At 44.5% G+C, this 22,287-nt stretch overlaps 1 protein-coding gene across 3 annotated transcripts in view; it reads right to left on the bottom strand.

Annotated features, from left to right (window-relative positions):
• The window catches only part of ST3GAL5 (ST3 beta-galactoside alpha-2,3-sialyltransferase 5), a gene marked incomplete at both ends in the record, with an annotated part of 43,832 nt that overhangs the window by 15,120 nt on the left and 6,425 nt on the right, over nt 1-22,287 (bottom strand). For 2 of the 3 annotated variants that reach the window (XM_084235340.1, XM_084235341.1), the window contains 2 exons: nt 4,313-4,424; nt 6,408-6,528. In XM_084235340.1, the coding sequence (XP_084091466.1) occupies nt 4,313-4,424; nt 6,408-6,528 (233 nt within the window). Of the gene's footprint in view, nt 1-4,312; nt 4,425-6,407; nt 6,529-22,287 lie in introns of those variants that run through there. The other variant, XM_084235342.1, reaches the window with a different exon arrangement.

The following is a 22,287-nucleotide window of genomic DNA, read 5'->3' as shown; positions in this document are numbered from 1 at the left end:
GAAAAATGTTAGAAGTAAGGTATGAAGAGGCTTCTAGAAGACAGAGAGGGGGGATCATCAGAGAGGGTATCTTGGAAATGGTAACCCCTGAGCTGAGACATGATGTAAACGATGAGTGATAGAGAAGCAAAGGACAGGCAGGGTCTCCAGGCAGAGAGGAAAGAATGCAACAAACACACAGGAAAGTCTTTTCATTAATGGTACAAAACGGAACAACTAGAGAGCCACATGTAAAAGAACTGAAGGATAGAAAGGAGGGAAGCAGCAGGAAGGGAGGAAAGGAAGGTCCACCAAGGACCTGAAGGGATTTGGTATCCCCAGTAACAGGCAGTGCTGAGGGGGTGGCAGAGGAGGCTGGAGGTCAGTAGGAACCAAGTCATGAGAGCTGGACAGGCCAGGCTAAGGAGCCGGGATATTCTCCTGAAGGTAATGGAGGAAAGTCAGAGTTTTCAGTAGGGAAGCAACCATCACATTCAATTTTTAGAAACACTGCTGTGGCCACAGTGGAGCATGCCTGGATGCAGAGAGAACGATAAGGAGACATGGAACTCAGGCCAAGAATGCAGGCAGGGGATTCCAACTGTGGACTATTTCTTTCCTTGGAATCCCAGAAACTGTTTATAGAGTCCTGTTCTTAAATGACTTTAGATGGAAGGACAGAATTCTTACATGAATTACTATAATACTATCTGGTAAGTTTCAGAGGAGTTTCAAAGAATCCCTGAGGTTCACTTTGAAAATCAAGAGACTTGAGGGCCTGCATACCCACATTCAGAACAGGGAAAGCCCCAGGTTACGAAGCCAGCCTACATTTTCCAGCCACAATCTGATGCCTGAATTCTACCTACAGGACCCCACAAATAATTATCCTGGCTTTGAATAAAAACCACAAAGGGGCCCACTTACTCTCCCTGTGGATGCTTTATAGTCAAACCCTTCTCCTTTCAGCTGTGGCTGTGAACTCCTGATACACATCTCTGACAGTCAGGCCACCAGGGCAGGACCAACCTTTCCAGAGGCCTTGCTGATTTGTTGATGGCAGCTGTCAGGAGCCCAGCAAATGCTCCCATCTTTCAAGTTTCTCAAGGACATGGTCTTGAGTCTCTACTCTTGATTCTCTTAGATTCCTTAAGGGAATCTTAAAAGAGTAACGATCACAAAGATCAGAGTTCCTGTCTGACACTGCAGGGACAAGAAGACCATCCTGAAGCTACTGTAGCTCCAGGAAATCAACTTCAGGTAGCCACAGGGCATCTGGATGCAGATGGTGCTGCCCAGGCACTGAAACCGCTCAGGTGATTTCACCCGCGGTGTTACTAAACCACTGTGTCGTCCATTCTGTAGTAGTGAAATGGTGTACAAGACAGCTCCCATTTCTCCTCAAGGAACCCAGACTCTAGAACAATTACCACTGCAGCTGGCCGGGAGTTCTGTGCTGTAGTTAAGTGGACAGGAGGGGCAGCATGAGTAGACTGTGAAGGGCAGTGAAGAAATAAGGGAAGAGCTCATACATAGTGGTAGGTCACATCAAGTGCCAGCGCTTCACGCCTTTGCCAGGAGACAAAAAAACAGAGACAGGATATCCAAAAACAGTATCCAACATTGCTGTGGAACTGAGAGTGATTTGGGGATGTCTGCAAGTCCAGCCAAATTGAATGGAGGGAGAAGTAGGAGCCCAGAACACGAGTATGCCCTGCTCCACTGAAGCAGATGTGCTAATGCTGAACTGAACTGAGTTAGTGACATCTGAGGACAGATTCAGCGAGGAAATAACACAAGGCTGTTATCAGCAAGACCTCTGAGACGCAGTAGCTCTGCAAAGGCCAGTTCTGTCACCTATGTGTTTATGCTTATCTGTATTACAAAAAATTGGAGCCATTTGGAAGGACACACCAATTAAAGTAGAAACGTGGGAGGAAAAAATCAGGACTAGAAAAGAAGTTCTGTGTGTATTACGTCATTCAACTTTGATGGCTACCCTGTTACACAAGACGGTCTTATCTACACTTCATAGTTGAGATAATCAGGACCCAAAATAATTGGTAACTTGCCCAAGGTCTCATAGTTACTAAACACCATCTGGATTTGATACTAGGTCAGAAATGTATGCTCTCCTCTCTGCCTCATGCTGTCTATTAACTTCTGGCTTCTTTTCTGCGGACACTCCCCATCAGGCAGAGAGCAGAGTCATCAGGAGCTCAGATTCTGAAATCACACTGCTGGGCCCAAACCCTGACTCCACCAGGCATGAGCTAAGTGACCTTGTGCTGCACCTCCCCCTGCAGTGACCTTTAGGGCTAACCGTCCCTAGGTCCGGCTGGGCAACCAGCGCGCAGCGGGAGAACAGCAAAACCCTACCTGCTGCACCTCCCCCCGCAGTGATCTTTAGGAATGGCTTTCGCCACGGTCCCTAGATCCGGCTGGGCAACCAGCGCGGGCGGGAGAACAGCCTGAAGCAGAGGAAGTTCAGCGGAAGTTCCCTGAAAAGGCAGAAGCTTATCAAAAGATAAGAACCACTACAAGAATGCCTAAAATCTTATCCAGTCTTTCTAGAACTACAAACTTTAATCCCTTATCTGTCTTTCTAAACTTCCTTCTTTCTTCTATAATGGTCATTGTTTGTTATGTAGATCACCTCCCTGATGGTGATAGACTGAGCCCATGAGCAAGCTGATTTCATTGATATTCATTCCTGTGCTTTTGGGAAACATATATATACTGGTCACAAACTTAAAGAAAATTACACTTGGGCCTCCCCGGTGGCGCAGCGGTTGAGCGCTGGGTTGCGAAGCTGCCCGCAGCCTCTGCAGCGCCGGTTCGATCCCCGGCTGCTCCCCGGCCACCGGAGGAGGGTCCCACATGGCGCGCAGACCTCTCCTGCCGCCCGCTGCTCCCCTCAGCAGTGTACTTCAGTCCTTCTGCCTGTTCTGCTCCCTGCTCTGACTCTGGTGAATTCTCTCACCCTCCAGCGCTTCTGACTGTACCCAGTGCTTGTATAAATAAATACATAAATAAATAAATAAATAAATCTTTAAAAAAAAAAAAAAGAAAATTACACTCAGATTTTCACTCTTGAAGTGTGTCTGTTTGTCATTTCTTTTTTTTTTTTTTTTAAATGCTCGCCATCTCTTTTTTTTCCTTTAATATTTATTTATTTATTTATACAAGCACCGGGCACAGTCAGAAGCGCGGGAGGGTGAGAGAATTCACCAGAGCCAGAGCGGGGAGCAGAGCAGGCAGAAGGACCGAAGTACACTGCTGAGGGGAGCAGCGGGCGGCAGGAGAGGTCTGCACACCATGTGGGACCCTCCTCCGGTGGCCGGGGAGCAGCCAGGGATCGAACCGGCGCCGCAGAGGCTGCGGGCAGCTTTGGAACCCAGCGCTCAACCGCTGTGCCACCGGGGAGGCCCCCTGTTTGTCATTTCTTTCGCCGACGCCCTGACCACCCTGCACGCTTCTCTCAACCCTGAGGTGGCCTCATCGTCTACTGCTGTGCTGTGCTGGTCCGCGGCAACCTTGGGCAAATTAACCTCCCTGCCCTTCTGTTTCCTTGGTTGTGAGACGGGGGTGATAATAGCACCAGGATTGTCAGGGGCGTTAAAGGAGTTTAGATCATAGAAGCCCTTTTAGAAGCCCTTTTAGAACAGTTATGTAGTACACACTAAACTAGATTAACTAAGTTAGCAAACTAAACCAGATGTGAACTTGGCCAAATATCTGACCTCCCAGGCCACTGTCTGGAAAGGTGGAAAGAATACTGGGATATGTCCTGTCACCAGGACAATTACATGAGATATTTGTAAAGCACCTATGTGAGTTGCTTTTTATTATTATTACCACGTAGTCTTATTGAAAATCATCTCTTCTTTCACCCAGGGCTGGACAGTATTGAATAATTTGACCATTCAAATAATCAGTGAAATGAGCATTTACTATGCCAATTGATTTTAGCAAAATAAACATAAATTGAAGGCAAAATTTTGAAATACACATGAAATCATTAAAATAAAAATAAGACACAGGAGTTTCTTCCTGTTTTAAGAACATGTACCCTGGCAGCATAGCAGCCTATTAACCCCATGACAGGCTACAAGTAAGGTGAAATGACCATGCAGTAGGCAGGTGGTTTGGCTGCTCTGTAGGGGATGTTGTCTTTGTAGGGGAAGTTTGTAGGGTTTTGGAGTACTTAGACTTTCCCCCTCTGTTTACAGCTTCCATGAACATTCATTTATAATACTTTACAGATGATATTACCAGTCAAGTGTACGCTTGGAAATGTCTTAATTTAAACCATACTGGTGGGAGAGCTAACCTTTATACGGTCAGGGTCTACATAATGTATCCTCTTCATGTCACATTCTTCAGAGGCATAGTTTAGTTTGAGGATATAAAGGATCCACAATCCAAACACAAGCAATGTACATCTGAAAAAAAAGCATTAGGTGTAATGATGTAGTCATGTGAGAATCAAGAAACATTATGTGAAATAAGTGAAAACCTAAAGCAAATCGAGCATGAAAGTACTGTCTTTATGTTGAGCTCAGTGGTGGAAGGCTCCATTTCATATTTTCCTGAGAAAATTAGTCATTTATGACTGTGTTTGTTATAAGTGAATCTAGAAAACACCTTTTTACCAAAAAAGTTCCATAACAAAACCTGAATCACAATGCAAATTACTGGACTAAAAAACAACAACAACAAAACCCACAAGTAATAGATGATGAACTATGGAATCTCAATTTTTTGCAACTGCTACATAATGTCAGTGCTTCAGCTACTGTTTGACTCCACTTATAAGAGGGACATCAAAATCACAGACCCAAAGCAGAATGCTGGTTGCCAGGGTCTGGGGGGATGGAGTTACAGTTTAATGGGCAAAGAATCCTAATTTTACAAGAGGGAATGAGTCCTAAAGACAAGAAGGAGTGCTGGCTGTGTAACAGTGTGAACACCTATAATGTCACTGAACTGTACACTGAGAAATGATTAAGATGGTAAATTCTATGGGTATTTTATTGCAATAAAAAATGGGGTAAGAATATTGTGAATCTGGAAAACAAAAGAAACAATTTCCTTAGAATTCCTTTAAAGATGTATCAAAACGGGTGGGAAGAGCACAAGGGACTATGGTGATGTACACGGGTGAACTGGTGGTGAGAATTTCATGGGGACTATACCTGAGATGATAAAGCATACATTGTATAAAAATGAAGAATATTGTAAAAAATATATTTAAAAAAAAAAAGAAATAGAATTCCTTTAAAGAACTCTTCGACCCAGTACCACCAACCACCAGTGACCCTTGTACCACCTACAAAACTGCTTTTAAAGATCTGATAAAGCCATACTCTTGTTTGTTTAAAATACATGCTCAGGTTCACAAACACTATATTTTTATAGGCACAAGAGTGATAATGTTGGTTGTCTTTACATAGGGAGGGGAAATATGGGGAGCGGAGGTAAAACATGTTTTACTGCGTACCTTTACTATCTTCTGAATTTTGAATCTTATGAGTACAGTATTCTCTCAATTTCTCTGTCCAACCCCCAAACAGAGTACCTTTATTTTGATTACTATTTTTAAAAAATGGAAGGAAGGAAGTAAAAGGCGTTAACAGCAGGCTCACTCTCTACCACATATCATGCTGTCCTCTGATTCCCAGACATCAGTCTGTCCAAAGCAGCATGGGGCCTGGATCCACCTTGTTTGCTGCCGTGTGACTGACATGGGTCCAGGCACGTGAGGGCCTTAACTAACATTGTGGGTTGACAAAAGGACATGGAAAATGACACGAGTGTTTATTAAAATACATTCACTTTTCCTACTTTCTTCTTATACCTTTTAAGTTAATAAAATGAGATGGGAGACTAGACTTCAGGATGAAATTTCTATTTTTAGACATGAAAACAAGTCATTTTCAATTTGGTTTGACTAGCACCAAATAAATTGTTTTAATAATTTGAACACTTATTAGGATCTAAGCATGAAGACGGCTGAAAGACATGCCAGACTTTTTAGAATTCAGTAGTTAATGTTATTCAAATGTCTTTAGGGGGCTTTAATTAACCAAATAATTTAAATTAACTTAAAATAGCTGAGCCTTTTGAAAAGGCCCTCTTTGTTACATACTGGTGGGACTTGCTGTGTCCTGTAAGAGCTCTGGGGCATTGGAGCTCAGGTACAGAGTCTGAACGGCTCCCCACTGGGCACCGCACTGTCACCAAGCACAGCTTGACACATAAGCCCGTGAAATCCTATAATATGCACTGAATTGTTCCTCACATGTGTCTTCAAAAGATCCTTGACCAAGTACAAGAACCATTTTTTTAGGGTTCTCATTGACTTTTTCTCCCAGTTCAACTAGCCCAAATCAGGGGGATCTTATAGCTGGAGGGCTTGTACTTACTTGAGGATGTGTTTTAACAAGTTGGGTCTTCTCATCTTGTTCTGTACTAGAATGTACCAGTGTACGGAGGGTCTTGAGCAATCCCTCCTCGGTTTCACAGAGTTATATTCATTTGGTATTGCTGAAAAGAATTGGGGAGAGGACAGGAGGAGAAAAAAAGAGGGATGTGTTAGGTGGGTTATGCTTTTAAAAAAGTCCATACCATGCAATACTATTCAGCGATAAAAAGAAATGAACTATTGATGCATGCAGCAACTTGGATGACTCTAGAAAAAAATTATGCTGAGCCAGGCCTCCCTGGTGGCACAAGGGGTTAAGTCTCAGAACAATAAAGCTATCCATAGCCACTGCAGCACGAGTTCGATCCCCGGCCAGGGAGCTAACCCACATGGCACAGCAGACCTCTCCGTCTCGCCCGCTGCTCCCCACTCTGTCTCTGAGGAATCCTCTTACCCCCGCACCTCTGGCCTATACACGTTCTTGGATGCATAAATAAAATAAATCTTAAAAAAAAAAGAATTATGCTGAGCCAATACTAAAAGGTTACACATTGTATAATTCCATTTATATAACATTCTTGAAATGACAAAACCATAGAAATGGTGATCAGTAGTTGTTAGGAGTTATGGAGGGGGTTAAGGAGAGTGGCTATAGGGGGCAACATGAGGATCCTTGCATGATGGAGATGTCTGATGTCTTCACTGTACCTGTGTGGGTACCCCAGTTCCAATATTGTGCTAAGATTTGACAAAATGCTATACTGGCGAACTGGGTAAAGATTATATTGGATCTCACACTATCATTTCTTATAATGTATGTGACTCTACCATTATCCCCAGACAAAAGGCCTAATTTTTTTTTTTAAGATTTATTTATTTATTTATTTATACAAGAACAGGGTACAGGCCAGATACACGGGTGGGTAAGAGAATTCACCAGAGACAGAGTGGGAAACAAAGCAGGCAGACTGATGAAATACACTGCTGAGGAGAGCAGCGGGCGAGACAGGAGAGGTCTGCTGCACCATGTGGGACCCTAGCTGGCTGGCCGGGATCGAACCAACACTGAAGAGGCTGTGGACAGCTTCACAGCGCGGTGCTCAATCGCCTGCGCCACCAGGGGAGGCCCAAAGCCTAATTTTTAAAAAAAGCCTACCTTTTAGAGAGACATATGGAAATATTTATAGGTGAAACAGCAGAAAGATCTGCTTTAAAAAAATCAGTAAGGGAATAAGAAGTGGTGGGGGAGTTGCTGGGAGGAGACAAGACTGACTTTAAACTGGTAACTATGGAAGCTGAGAGATAGACACTTAGGCTATTACACAATCCTCTACTTTTATGTTTGAAGTTACCTATAACAAAAAAGTTTAAAAAGATAGTTATGTTAAAAACAGAAAAGCATTATGCCAAGAAAAAAGAAAACATAGCAATTTAAAAAAGGATTTTTTCCTTAAAATATGTATGTGTGTGTGTGTGTGTGTGTATGGGTATGTTCTCAGATATGTTTGTTCTTTTTTTTTTTTTAAAGATTTATTTATTTTTATACAAGAACTGGGGTACAGGCCAGAGGCACAGAGGGTGAGAGGATTCACCAGAGACAGAGCAGAGAGCAGAATAGGCAAATGGCCTGAAATACACTGCTGAGGGAAGCAGCGGGCAAGACAGGAGAGGTCTGCCACGCCATTTGGGTATCTCCCTGGCCGGCCGGGAATCGAACCCGCGCTACAGAGGCTGCAGACAGCTTCACAGAGCTGCGCTCAACCTTCTGGCCACCAAGGAGGCCCTCTATGTTTGTTCTTTCAAATTAATCTTATTCTCAAATTTTTAATTTCTAATTCTATGCTAAGGGATATTGCAGTAGAAATAATACATCTCCACCCCCACCCTTACCATGTTTTCCCCTTCCTTTCAACCTCTAACGAAACTGTGAATTTTAGTTGGCACGTGGCCTCCCAGAATAAAGGCTACATATCCCAGCTCCCCAGAGCTAGGAATGGCCTCATGACTAAGGTTTAGCAAAACTGACTGATACAATTTCTGGGATACGTCCCTGGGCACACTCCTTCTTCCTACTCCCTCCTTCCTACTGTCGCAGGAAGGGCAGAGAAAGGGGCACCCCAGACCCCGCAAACCTGCCTGCTCTAAATACGTTCTGCCATCCACCGCATCAACACAAAACATATGAGACTTTATTGGGAAGGAACTTTAATACAATTAGGAAACAATACAGGAAAGACAAAGAATCTAGTTTCTAAATCAAGCACCAAAGTTACCCAGCCCCTCGTGGGTAAAAGTCCACCCAAGCAGGATTGGCCCAGAGCAAGGCCCCAAAGCCTGCCACGAGTCTAAAGCATCTTCCAGTGGGGAAAAGTCTGGAAGGAAAAGAGCAAAATCAAAATCAAGACAAAAACCGCCATTGTCACCTCCCCACGGGTCTCTCACCCACATCTGTGTCACCCAGTCCACGACCAAAAGGCAAGTGTAGTTTCTTCACGTGTCTCTAGGCTCCATGTGCCTCCTCCAGGGCTCCTTCTGGCTCCACCCTGCTTCCTTCCTTCCTCAGTCTCCTCTGCAGCTTCTTCTCTCCCTGCTCAGCTCCACCCTCCCTTAGATGGGGCAGGAAACCTGGAACCTCCCCCTTTCCTGGGGACCACTGTTACACTACTTGCTGAAACACCCACACATGACGAGCCACTGTGGACCTCACAGAGATGACATCACCCAGGGGAGGGTGGAGGAACAAGAAAGGAGGAGCCTGGGTCCCGACAGTCCCAAGATCAGAGGTGCCATTATGTCAACTTCTGTCTTCTTAAGCAATTACATTATTTCTCAACTAACATAAAGCCCTAATTGCTATTATAATAAATGTATATATTAGTTTAAGAAATAATGTCTGTACTAGCCAGGAGGAGATTATATCTCATTCTTCACTTACTTTTTCCTTTAGGGTTTTGCCGTTTTCTTTGAAAAGAACGTCTTATCACAAACTGACACTCAGGTATCTAATCCTTGCTCCTGTAAGCAATCTCTCCCCAACTCCAATCCTAGGTCGCAGCAGACTGCAAGAACTTCCATATACATGTATTACATGAATAGTTTTCATGTATGACACACACAGCGCCCAAGGAGAATATGTGACTGCCACAGCCATGCAGAGCAGCTGGGCGGGGGAGGAAGGCTCACACGGTGGACAGAAGGAGCAGAATGAGCAAAGCACAGAGGCCTGGCTGTTTGGGGAAGAGCAAATGACTGGGTAGAGCCAGAAAGAATGATGGGGTAAGGCTGGAGGCAGGGGTGAGGCAGGGAAAAGAGCAATACTCTGGTCCTGCTGGACCCCCAGGACTGGATCCACAACTCTGCTCTGAGTGTTGGCTAGTAACAAGATTGCCTCCTCCTCTGCAAATCTGTCTGTGACCCCAGCCAGTGACTGACCAGCAGGGGGACAGGAAGCTGGCCTCCAGGCGGGACCATGGTGGGGGAGCAATTCAAGTTCCATAGCACCCCCAGGAATCAGCTGAGACCAGTTTTGCTCAGCTTCCTCCTCAGCCCCACTTTCTCTTTCTCCTGGAAGCTCCCTCAACAAACCAAGAGCCCTTGAATTCCTGTTTCAGGCTCGGCCTTCAGGGACCTAACCAAAGATGGATCAGTGTGGTCAGCCAATGGAAGATGCAGAAGGTCATGGAAGATCACAAGGAGCCCTTGGGGATTTTGTTCAAAGGTCAAGAGACTTGTGAGAAAATCACTAGGAAAATAGCAGGAACTGGGGGAAGGGAGGTGGCCTGAGGGGATAACCTGATGAGGCGCCACCACCTTGCTCCGATCCAGATCGAGAGCCTCAAGCAAGGTGGGGCAGCCAGATGGAAAGGAAGGGCTTTCAGAGCAGCTGCGAACCTGACAGTTTTACAGATCTAAGTGATGTAGATCAGATGTGGCGGGGGTTGTGCTTGACTGCGTGTACAGAAACCTCGGTGTTAGGGTTTTTAACAACTGGGATTTCTTTTTCTCACAGACCAAAAAGTCCAGGGACAAGCAGACCAGGGCTGGCACAATGGCTGAGCAGATGCAGGGTAAATGATTGTCAGGCTTTTCTGCCCGCTCACCATTAGGATTGATAATGGATCCCTGCGGTCCTGAATGCATGCCTGATGGTGGGCACCAGGAGTGAGGTGTGGGATTCACCTGGGCTGACACTGGGCTTATAAGGGCGGCATCACAGGGAATGGAACAGACCAGAAGAAAGGGAACAAGCAAGAGAAGGAGAACCAGCGGAGAAGCAGAAACCACGAGTACACCAGAGAGCCCAGGAAGAGTGAAGATTCGCCGGGGAGTAGGAGACCAGCCAGCATCGTGCTCCATGCCTCTTCTCCCCCTCTACACCCCTGCCTGCCGTGTACCTGGTAAACTCAATAAAAGCCTGAAAAAGTCACCGAGGGATCCAGGATTCTCCTCCTTTACCCGTCTGCTCGGGTCATAGAGATCCTGCACTGTGTTCTTCCTTGCTCTACAGCATAGAAGCCAGGAAACAGGGTGTATGTAAGTAAAGGAAATTTTCTTCTACCAGCACCTAACAGGAAGGGGAATCTGGACAGGGAATTGCTGAGTCTGGGGCCTTCCCTCAGAGACATGTTATTTTTGTGTTACTGATTTCAGAAGTTGACATATCTTCCCGTCTCCACCCAAGCCGACCTGCCATCCTTGCACCAGCTAGGTCATGAATTTCAAACTAGTTTCAGCTGTGGAACTCTTTTTATATGAAAACTCAGAATCCTAACATAATACAGATTAGAGTTACTTCACTGGCCTTTAGCGGGGCTTCTCCACCTTGGCAAGACTGATATTTTGAAGTGGGTAATTCTTTGTTGTAGAGGGTGGTCCTGCGCATAGTGGGGCATTTAGTGGCATCCTTAGCCTCTACCCACCAGGTGCCACTGGCATCTCTGGACTTCCCTCTCCCTCCCAGTTGTGAAAATCAAGAAGATCTCCAGACATTGCAAACTATAAAATCACCTGTCTTTCCACACTGGGATAGTCATTACATATAATCAAATTCAATACCGCCTTAAAGTATTGAGGGTAATTAAACTTAATGCAAAAACTGAACATCAAGGACTGTGGGTTGAAAATTGATGATACTTACGTTTCAGTTTCTAATATTTTATCTATGTTCTGCTTGGGCTGCATGACTGCAGGAAATCTTGCTTCATCAAGACAGGCGGTCATGTTCTCACCCGCACAATGTACAGAAGCCTAGAGATGGGTGGGGTGCAGGCCTGTCATGCCTGGGTCAGGGTTGAGCACCAATACCACATCAATACCTGCCAGGGCCAAGTTCACGAGGGGGTTGGGAGGGGTCAGGGGAGACAGTGCTCATTCCTAGGTCCATGAACCAGGGGAGACCCTCACTGTATCTTACTTTTCTATGCCTGCTGGGTAGGCAGTGTCTTGTTTATCTTTGAGCCGTGCGCAGCTTCACCTCTGATCTGAGCAGAGTGCTGGTGAGGGTACTGGTGCTGAGACCATGCCCAACCAGCTGCCAGGATCTTGCAGCATTTGTACCACTGAAGTGATCAATGCCTCCATGCTGTCCCAGCCAGTGATTATCCAACCTGACCACACACAGAGCCACAGACGAGGCTGTAAGGTGCAGATACCCAGACTTCATCCCCAGAATTTGCCATCTGGTAGGAACAGGTGAAGATGTCAAATGTGTATTTTAAGCAAGTTTCCCCAACTTATGTGGGTGCAGCAATTTGAGGTACCCTGCTCTCCAACAAGCTTCTCACAGCTTGTTGAATAGCAGATTTTGTTGAATGAACAACAGATTTTGTCCTAAAGATTTTCAGATTCCTACAAAGCATGCACAGTTATGAGGACCCATCTTCCACAAAGAAAAATAACAATGTTGTTCTGCAAATGTCCGGTCTACATCCTACTAATTTGACCACTGCCAAGACAAAAGCACTTCAGTGATTCTGAGGTATGCTTTTTAATTTACTTCTAACCAATTGGTGTTCCTCCAATGTCAAGAAAACAGCAATATTATCCATCGATGATCTGCTTTTTGCATGTTTAAATGTTAAGGCAATTAATTCTGAGCCCTCCCAAAACATAAAACATTCTCCAAAACTAGAACATGCTGGACTACTAATGATGTATTTCACCGAGATTTTACTAAGTGACAATTAGGGCAGCAACTCCTGATTCCTGCAGAGTCCAATCCAGAGCCCTCCCCACCCCGTTTCTTACTTGCTCCTCCAGTCATGGCTCCCAACTGTTCCCTACAGTCCCACACATCTCAGGGTCTCCACAGCCTTCTCTCTGCCTTTTCTCCAGATGGTTCTTTCCTTCAGCAGCTTTGTCCTGGTCTTTGTTCAAGAGTCACCTTCTATGGTCACCTCTCTAAACAGGCATTCCCACTCCGAAACCACAGCCATCACTATCCTGCTTTACTCCACAGCACTCCTTACTACTGATATATATTTGCCTATAGTCTCATCTCCCCATTAAAATACAAGATTCTTAGAGAAGGAATTGTGGATTTGTTCACCACTCTACCTTCAAAATCTACCTCAGTGTCTAGCACTAAATTCCTGCTATGAATGAGACCATCCGGTATTTTTTCTTTTTCTTTCTGACTTATTTCGCTGAGCATGATCCCTTCCAGCTCCATCCATGTTGCTGCAAACTGCATGTGTTGATCTTTTTTGATTACTGTGTAATCCACTCCTAGGTACTTACCCATATGACAAAGAAACAGTAATTCCAAAGGGCACCCGTACGCCTATGTTTATAGCAGCACTGTTTACAATAGCTAAGCTATGGAAACAACCCAAATGCCCAAAAATAGATGACTGGATCAAGAAGATGTGGTACATATACACAATGGAATATTACTCAGAAGATAAGAAATTCTGAGAGGCGGGAAGATAGGAAGAGGGAAGAGAAGGTCACCACTGTCACCACTGTTCTTCCCAGAGAAGGGCTGGGGAGTGTCCTCTTTGCAGATCCTGATAAGCAGACCCACCCACAAACCAACCTCTGGCCCAAATTTTTTTTTTTAAGATTTATTTGTTTATGGATACAAGAGCTGGGATACAGGCCAGAAGTGCAGAGGGTGAGAGGATTCACCAGAAACAGAGCAGAACATGCTGACTGACCAAAGTACACTGCTGAGGGGAGAAGAGGGTGAGTCACGAGAGGTCTGCTGCGCCATGTGGGTTGCTCTTTGGCCGGCCTGGGATCGAATTCATGCTACAGAGGCTGCGGACAGCTTCATAGGTTGCGTCTTAACCCCTTGTACCACCAGGGAGGCCTTGGCCCCAATTTAGAGCTCTCTTCTGAGTCCAAGAGCTGCCTCTGTCACAGGAGAGTCCAGTCAGAGGGTAGAAGGCTGCCCTGGACTAAAGAAAACAAGTAGGGACTAGAAAATAACCCCTCCTCATGCAGAACATCGTAAAGGAAGAATTTCTGCAAGACATACAGTCTGGGTCTGAGATTCTGTCCAGGCAGGACAGATTTGTTTTGAACAGCGAATGCATTAACACTCTCAGCTGCACTGAAAAGCATTTTCAAAGGTACATTCTGCCTGGAAGCCTCTTTCACGAGACGGCTGCAGGTCCAGCCTGGGCCAGGTTCACATGTGGATCACAGCTGACTCACCAGACTTCTGAGGAAGGAAGGAAATCTGGAGCAGCAGCAGCAGCAACAGGCAGTTGGGGAAAGAAATCTTCCTGTCAGGTGAAGCATGTTATTAGTGGTCTTCCACCCTTTTTCCTGCTGATGCCAGAGGAAGCAAAACAAGCTCCCAAGAGAGCTCAGTGCTGTGGGAAATGACTTCGGCATCAACCATGGAAAGGGCAGGCACTGAGCAGCCCCACCAGGACCACCGCACCATGACACAGAGGCTTCTGAGTCTTTATTTTTTATAATAACCTCACATTTCCAGAAAGATTACAGGAACAGGACAAAGAATTCCTATATCCTCTTCCCCAGACGCCTCCATTTTTAACATTCTACCACATTTGCTCTGTCACTCAATACACATATTGCTTTTTTAACCACTTGAAAGTAAATTGAAGACATGATACTTTGTCCCAAATATTTCAGTATTTCCTAAAAATAAAGACATTGCCTTACATAGACACAGCATCATGATAAAAACCAGGAAAGGCTGCTTCAATATTGTTAGCTAATCTCAGACCTTATACAAATTTTTTTAGCAGGCCCAAAGACCTTTAAGCAAAACCAGCCTACATGTCCCTGGCCACATGTGGCATTCAGCACCCATTACTTTGTGCCTCCTTTCATCTGGGGCAGCTCCTTTATCTTTTCTGACCTTGGCATTTTTGAAAAGCATGTATCAATTATTTTGTAGAATGTTCCTCAATTCAGGTTTGTCTGTTTCTTCATGATTAGATTCAAGTTATAGTTTTTGCAGAAATACCACAGAAGGGATGCTGTGCATTCTCAGGAGGCACATGATGTGACTCTGTCCCAAGAGTGTGAAGTTAATTAAGTTCCATTGCTTGGTGACAGGGGGTAAGGCAGGCTCTCCACTGTCAAGTTTCTAGTTCTTCTTTGTAGTTAATAAGGTACTTGATGGGAGGTATTTAGAGGCCAAGTAAATACCATGCTCCTCCTTAAAGGTACTTGTTTCGGCACCCACTGGTGGATTCTTCCCAGTATAAAATTTTGTGAGGGGCCTCCCCTGGTGGCACAGCAGTTGAGCGCTGGGCTGCGAAGCTGCCCGCAGCCTCTGCAGCGCCAGTTCGATCCCTGGCCGCCGGCGAGGGTCCCACATGGTGCGGCAGACCTCTCCTGCCGTGCCCCCTGCTCACCTCAGCAGTGTATTTCGTCAGTCTGCCTGTTCTGTGCCCCGCTCTAGCTCTGGTGAATTCTCTCACCCTCCCATGCTTCTGACTGTGCCCAGTGCTTGTATAAATAGATAAATCTTTAAAAAAAAAAAAAATTTGTGTGAGGCCAAACAAGGTCACACTTCAGGGGAAAAACGAGCGCATGTTGAATGAATAGCTGATGAGCAAAAATTAACATGTGCGACTCCTCTAGCAGATGTAATTCATATACCCACAGCTCATGTTCCCGCTTAGCTGTTAAAAAATAAATAAATAAAAAAAAACCCTCTTCATTTGCTTTTAAGAATATCCATGAGTATGCTAGTTTGTCTCGTGGTGAGCCATGACTGCTAGAAACCCAGTGCTTGAAGTGACAAGGTGTCCTGTTAAACACATCCAAGAACTGACACCGAAGTTCCAAGGGCTGATGGCTGGAGTTGTCCTCACACTGAGGCCTGATTCTCCGGGGGCAACACGGAAGGGCTCATCTGGGAGATTCCATGTGGCAAGGTGCAGGGAGCATATTCAAAAACATCCATGTTGCTGCAAATGGCATTAGATTATCTCCTCTTTTTTGCTGACTAGTATACAAAACTAAACAAAAATAATCAGACAACTATAAATCAGAGACACTCGGCAGGAGAGGGTGGGATGAGCTCAAGGGACTATGGAGATGGCCCACGGGTGAATTGGTGGAAATTTTATGGGGACTACACCTGATGCAAAATATATACAAATAATTAATTATTAAAAAATAATTGAAAGTAAAAACAAAGCTAACAAAACAAAGCCTACAATTCTCTACTGCTTTATAATGAGGCACAACTCAGTTTAGGAATTCCTATTTGACTTACACAAGAAGCATTTTTAAAACTTCATTACCACAAAATTAGAAAGTTCAGAAATATATAAAATCAGAAAGCACACTGGGCTGTTATATTGGCTAAACATGCTGGATGTTATACTATAAACCCAGTGACAGCTGCTAACATTCCGATCTTTAGCGACTGGCCTCTTTTTTCTTCATATGTATATTTATCAGGGTTGAGATTATAGTGTCTATACCATCCTTCTTCAAGCTCGGTTGCACTGGAGAATTAAGCCCCACAGAAAAGGATGTGAATGTCTACTTTCTCAGTTCTTATAAGGACAGTCTGTAGCTAGAATCATTCCAGAAGTATAGGAGAGAAGTTAATTCATAACATTCAGTGGTTGCCTTAGAGAATGGCCTTAATTCTCTTACAGAATCCCAGTTGAGAAGGGTGGTCTGTAGTGGTATATAATTTGTGATGTTCACCTAGAAATCCTTTAAATAAACATTTAATAAACACCTTTTATATGCCGGATGCTGGGAATATAAATAAGCCACAGCCCCTTTCCTTTTTAAATGAATAATCCAGTCAGGGATACCACATAAACTGTGGTATTCTGGAGAAGTGGCCGGATGCCTGGAGTGCCCCAGGCAAAGAACCACCAGCTCCATCAGGAAATCAGGGCGGCTTTCCTGAGGAGACATGTGTAAATGGGTCCTTGAGGACTGCAGAGACAGACAGGAAATGCAGGCATTCCAGATGAAGGAAGGACATGCCACAATATCCAGAGAGGCAGGCTCAGGCCAGATCACAGGGCCGCAGGGACAGTGGTAGAGGATGCAGCTAAGAAGGAACCCGGCCCTCCAAATGGGAAGTTAAGAGGTGTGGATTGGCTCCTTAGGCTTCAAGGGAGAGAAAAGTCAAGTGGCCATTAAGATCACCACAGCCAAGGGTGATGGAGGGGGGCAGAGCAGGGACAGCAAGAAGGATGCTGACCAAGAGACATGAGGGAGGAAGATGCCATACAACTTGGTGACTCAGTTGGCAGGGGCCTTTCTTACAGCACCCAGCCATGAGTGCTGGCCTGCACAACAAATTCAGGTGCTAACAGGCAAAAAAAAAGAGCGTGCTTGACTAGGAGGCTCTGCATGCTGCTACCACTCTGAGATGACTCAAGGGCAGAGGTGGGAGGACTCCTCAAAGAGAAGAGAACAGAGGCATCAAGATGCAACAGTGGTGTAAATTGAGGAATTCTCCAAAGAATTGCCTCTTCCCTTTGCGACCCTTCAAACTCTAACTAAACACCTTAGTTAATATTGCTCCCGAGGTGGGCCCTTGTGACAGAAATAGTACATGCATTGTAGTTCTAAAATATAATATACTACAGGAGATGCTGGATGCTGCAAATAAGGCAAAATCTAAAAGTTACTTTTTAGTTGGAAGATATCTCTCTTAATTTAAGGAAATAACAGTAGTTAGGGTGAATAAACAATACTTAATAGGAGAAAGTGGAAGTCTTTGAATGAACAGTTAACTCGAGCAACACTGAGATCCAATACAAACAGGCTCCAACATGGGGACCTCCTCCTCAATTTGAGTATAATGGGAAACAGAGAATAAGGTGATGGGAAAGAGTGTGTACAAACTTGAAAATAACCAAGATCCCACCCCAAAATGAAAAAGTGAGAGGAAGCGTTCCTAAGATTTTGGAATACGCAGTAAATCACCAAACAGAACCTTAGAAATATCACTCAGAAGCAGCTAGCTGGGTGGATAGAAGAGAGAAGGTAGAAACTCGCCGGGTAACATATGCAATAATCTGGTGTTCAATAATCCCATCTGTCCTATAGGAACAGAGCTGACCAGTCATATGAAACCCCAAGCCAGAAAATGCTAATGGCCCTGGAAGAGGAACTGAAGGACAAGACTGGAAACAATCTGGAAGCAGACCAGGTCCTGGCAGAATAGAGACTGAAGGAGAGGGAGCAGTCATAAAAAGAGACAAAAGGAAGTTTTGTTTGGACAACTTTACACTTAGACCAAGCTAAACATGTTTGAATTCCTACCACAAAATATATGCATTTAGCTCTTAAGGGGCATGGTTAAAACACATGTGTAACGGCAGGAGGACATGGAGCAGGATCTCTATGTTTCTATGCAGACAGGGTGAAGGAGGAGTGTCCTGGAGCCCTCAGTGGCTTTGCAGGCTTTTATTTGGATTTACCAGGTACACAGCAGGCAGCGGGGCCAGGGGGCGGGGAGGCTGGCAGGTCTCCCAGCCCCCAGCAAGTCTTCACTCTGTCTGGGCTCTCCGGCGATCTCTGGTGGTCTCTGCTTCTCTTCTCTCTGCTTCTCGTTCGTTCTTCTGCTTCTGCTGGCGTCCCCGTGACGCCGCCCTTGTAAGTCCAGTCTCTCAGCCCAGGTGTACCCACTTACGCATGCCCACACCTCGCTCCAGGTGCCCGTCATCAGGCATGTATTCAGGACCTAATGGCGGGAGGGCAGAAAAGCCTAATACTTCTTTATCTTACCCTACAACATGATTTCCTTTTACACCTAGTCACACATCCCTTTTACTCTTTGCTCCCCAAATTGGAGAAACCACCAGCTGGGCAGCTTCCCAAACAGGTATACTGTCATTCATACAATGGGCTTTTTCCCAAGCATGGAGCATTTGCCAGGGTCCAGCAACAAGTAACAGGGATACAGCCTTCTTCAAAAATCTCATATTCTCATTAAAAAACAAACAAACAAAAAACATAGACAAGTAGATGTACTGGCAATGACTACGCAGGTCCATACATAATTTTTTTTCTATGATGTTTTTGAGATTTTCAAGAATTTGAAAAAACTCCCAGAGGAAGTACATAGCCTAGAAATCTTGCATCAAAAAAAGGAAATTTTAGGTATGTTATGAATGCATAAAGTAGATGTGCATGAGTCTATCATTTACTATATAAAATATGTATGAATCTATCTCAAAAGATAAATTTTATCAAATCTTGCATGCACACCATTATAGCCATATGTGGTGCTATTCATAATCAGGAGAAATGTAAAAAAACAAAGATGCAGCCTTAAATCATAACCGCATAAAAGTAAGTGTGCTGCTATTGCTGTGAGCTCAAGGGCTACAAATATCTGCTTAACTTAAAGCCCTGCAAAAACTATCTTGTGACATTAATCGTGTGAATAATCTCTGCACCAGCAGTTGTGTCGTGGGGAAAGGATGTCCTGAATGAAGTCCAAAAACACCCCAGAACAAAAAGATCCAAGACACCAAGGACTACAAATCCCATCATGTTTTCACCACCAAAGGGAGGATTGCTCTGAACTGAGGGTGGAGTAAAGCAGCCAGGTTTGGTATATAACCAGACACGGGAGCCTTGGGGGTCCTTGGTTTTTTGCCGGTTTCCAGCATGCTATTGGGGTTCCAGCTCAGCAGAATAGGTTGGACACATTCACCAATTTATCTCCCTTTTTTCCTGAGTTTTTTTTTTTCATTTTTCCTTTTTGTAAATAAACACTTTACTAACCTTTTTTAAAAAAAAGATTTATTAATTTATACAAGAGCTGGTGTACAGGTCAGAGGCGCGAGAAGGTGAGAGGATTCAGCAGAGACAGAGTGGGGAGCAGAACAGCAGAAGGACCGAAGGCACTGCTGAGGGGAGCAGTGGGTGAGATAGAAGAGGTGTGCTGCGTCATGTGGGTATCTCCCTGGCCAGTCGGGAATCAAACCCACACTGCAGAGGCTGCGAACAACTTCACCGTTCTGTGCTCAACCCGCTGCACCATCGGGGAGGTTCTCTTTATTAACCTATTTGTTTGTACCTGTAAGTGAGTCTCATTTTAAGTCCCTTTTAAGTGTGCAGGTGAGGACCACCATCAGGCCACTGGATTTCAGTCTCTCCACTAAAAAGAGTCACATGTGGATTTTAAACTGCATGGAGGTCAGTGCCCCACCTCCCTCCAAGTTGTTCAAGTGTCAACTGTAATAATTTTTGTAGTGTTTCCTTTTATCTATACAGGACATAAGAACAGTGTATTACAGGTTATTTTAGATTTGAGGTGTATCTGGAAAGAGTCTTGGAAAAGGCAGCACCCCACCCACACACACATCAAAGGAACAAATAAGGATTGGTGAGGGTGGGGAAGGAGACAGGTGCAGCCAGAGCAGGGAGAGGAGGCACCAGGTCCAGCCAGAAGGGAACAATACAAAGAGAGAGGAGCAAGAAGGAAGCAGGCCGTGCCAGGGAGGTTTGGAATTTTATCCTAAGAATAAAGGAAGAATTTGGAGTGAGGGTGAAATCAGAATTGGATTTTGGAGAGAGGCTGAACTGGTAATGGGGAAGCCCTTTTGTGAGGCCAAGACCAGTTAGGAGGAGGGCCTCCCTCCTGGCGCAAAGACCAATTAAGAGGAGGGCTCCCTGGTGGCGCAAAGGGTTAAAACACAACCTATGAAGCAATCCACAGCCACTGCAGCACCAGTTCGATCCCCGACTACGGAGCAACCCACATGGCGCAGCAGACCTCTCCTTACTTGCTCTCTACTCCCCTCAGCAGTGTATTTCAGTCAGTCTGCCTGTTCTGTTCCTCACTCTGTCTCCGCTGGATCCTCCCCCCCCCCGCCCCCATGCCTCTGGCCTGTACCCCAGTTCTTATATGCATAAATAAATAAATCTTTAAAAAAAAAAAAAAAGACCAGTTAGGAGGAGGCTGCGGGGTAACCCAGGAGAACCAAGGCAGTGGGCATGGCAATCCCAACCCTGAGCCAGGAAACAGTCACTCAGTACTCTGCACAATCAAAAATGTCCACAGGAGTCATTCTGAGGGGAGGGTGGAACGAAATACACATCACAAACACAGGGATGCGTTTGCCATAGCCGCCCCTTCCAGGCCAGACTGTCTAAGTGTGAATCCTAGCTCTGCTCCCAGAGTTTCTGAGTTTCTCAATTTCTCTGCAGCCTCAGTATCCTCATTTGTAAAATGGGGATGATAATGGTACCAACTTATGTGGCTATTGTAAAAATTAAAGTAGATAACACAGAACATGTCTAGAACAGGTGAGGATGAGGTGAGTCACCTTTTTCCTGTCCTATCTACGATTTGTAGCATGTGGGTTCATGAGCAGGAGGTTAAGTACCAAGATTTTCATGAAAAGCCCATTCTCTCTTTGCAAACCATAAACCACTGCTAAATCTCATGATCCTGGTTCTACTGGCAGATAAATGAACCCCACCAAGGTTAGCTCTGACTGCCCCTTTTATCAAGACAAATCAGCCCAACATTCACAGGCTAAGGTCAAGAGCACATGGATGATGAATATTTGAAATGTGGCCAGACCAAATGGAGATGTGATCTAAGTATTAACATACAGGCTAAGAAAACTGTGAAACAGCCCATCAAACATCTTTATATTAATTTCCATACATAGTGGACATATTGGGTTAACTAAAATATATTACTAAAATTAATCTTACTTGATTTAAAAAAAATTTCCCCCTAATTCCTTCAATCTATTTTTTTAAAGATTTATTTATGCACACAAGAACTGGGGTACAGGCCAAAGGTGTGGGGAGTGAGAGGATTCACCAGAGACAGTGGGGAACAGAACAGGCAGATCTACTGAAATATACTATTGAGGGGAGCAGCAAGCAAGACAGGAGGTATCTGCTATGCCATGTGGGTCAGCTCCCTGGCCACCAGGGGATTGAACCTGTGCTGCAGAGGCTGTGGTTAGCTTCACAGTGCTATGCTTAACCCCTTGTACCACCAGGGAGGCCCCCTTCAATCTATTTTAAGTACAAAATTATGTAATTATGTTCCTAACTTCTTCATTTGGCTGATCAGCTCATTTATTTTTGCCCTCTTACTAATACAAACAATTAAGACTGTTTACCTCCCTCTAAATACTGATTTTGTTGCATTCCACAATTTTTTTAAAGTATACAATTCATTCTTTAAGTTTTCATATATATTTTCATTATCACTTCTTTGTCTTTCAAATATAAATATGTTCAAGTTCAAACCTTCAATTATGTTTTAAAATTGATATTGATACAATGTAGTTCCATTGTATTTGAAGAACCTGGGTTGTATGATACTGATTATTTTAAATGTTAGGACTTATTTTATGACCTATGGTCAATTTTTATAAATTACTTGTTTGGACTATGTTTTCTATATCAGTAGATGATGAACTTTTACTTGTTTGTTT

Source organism: Talpa europaea (genome assembly GCF_964194135.1).
Source record: "Talpa europaea genome assembly, chromosome: 6".
Taxonomy (NCBI): Eukaryota; Metazoa; Chordata; class Mammalia; order Eulipotyphla; family Talpidae; genus Talpa; species Talpa europaea.
Note: the sequence above shows the minus strand (reverse complement) of the source record. Positions and strands in the feature narration are given on the sequence as shown.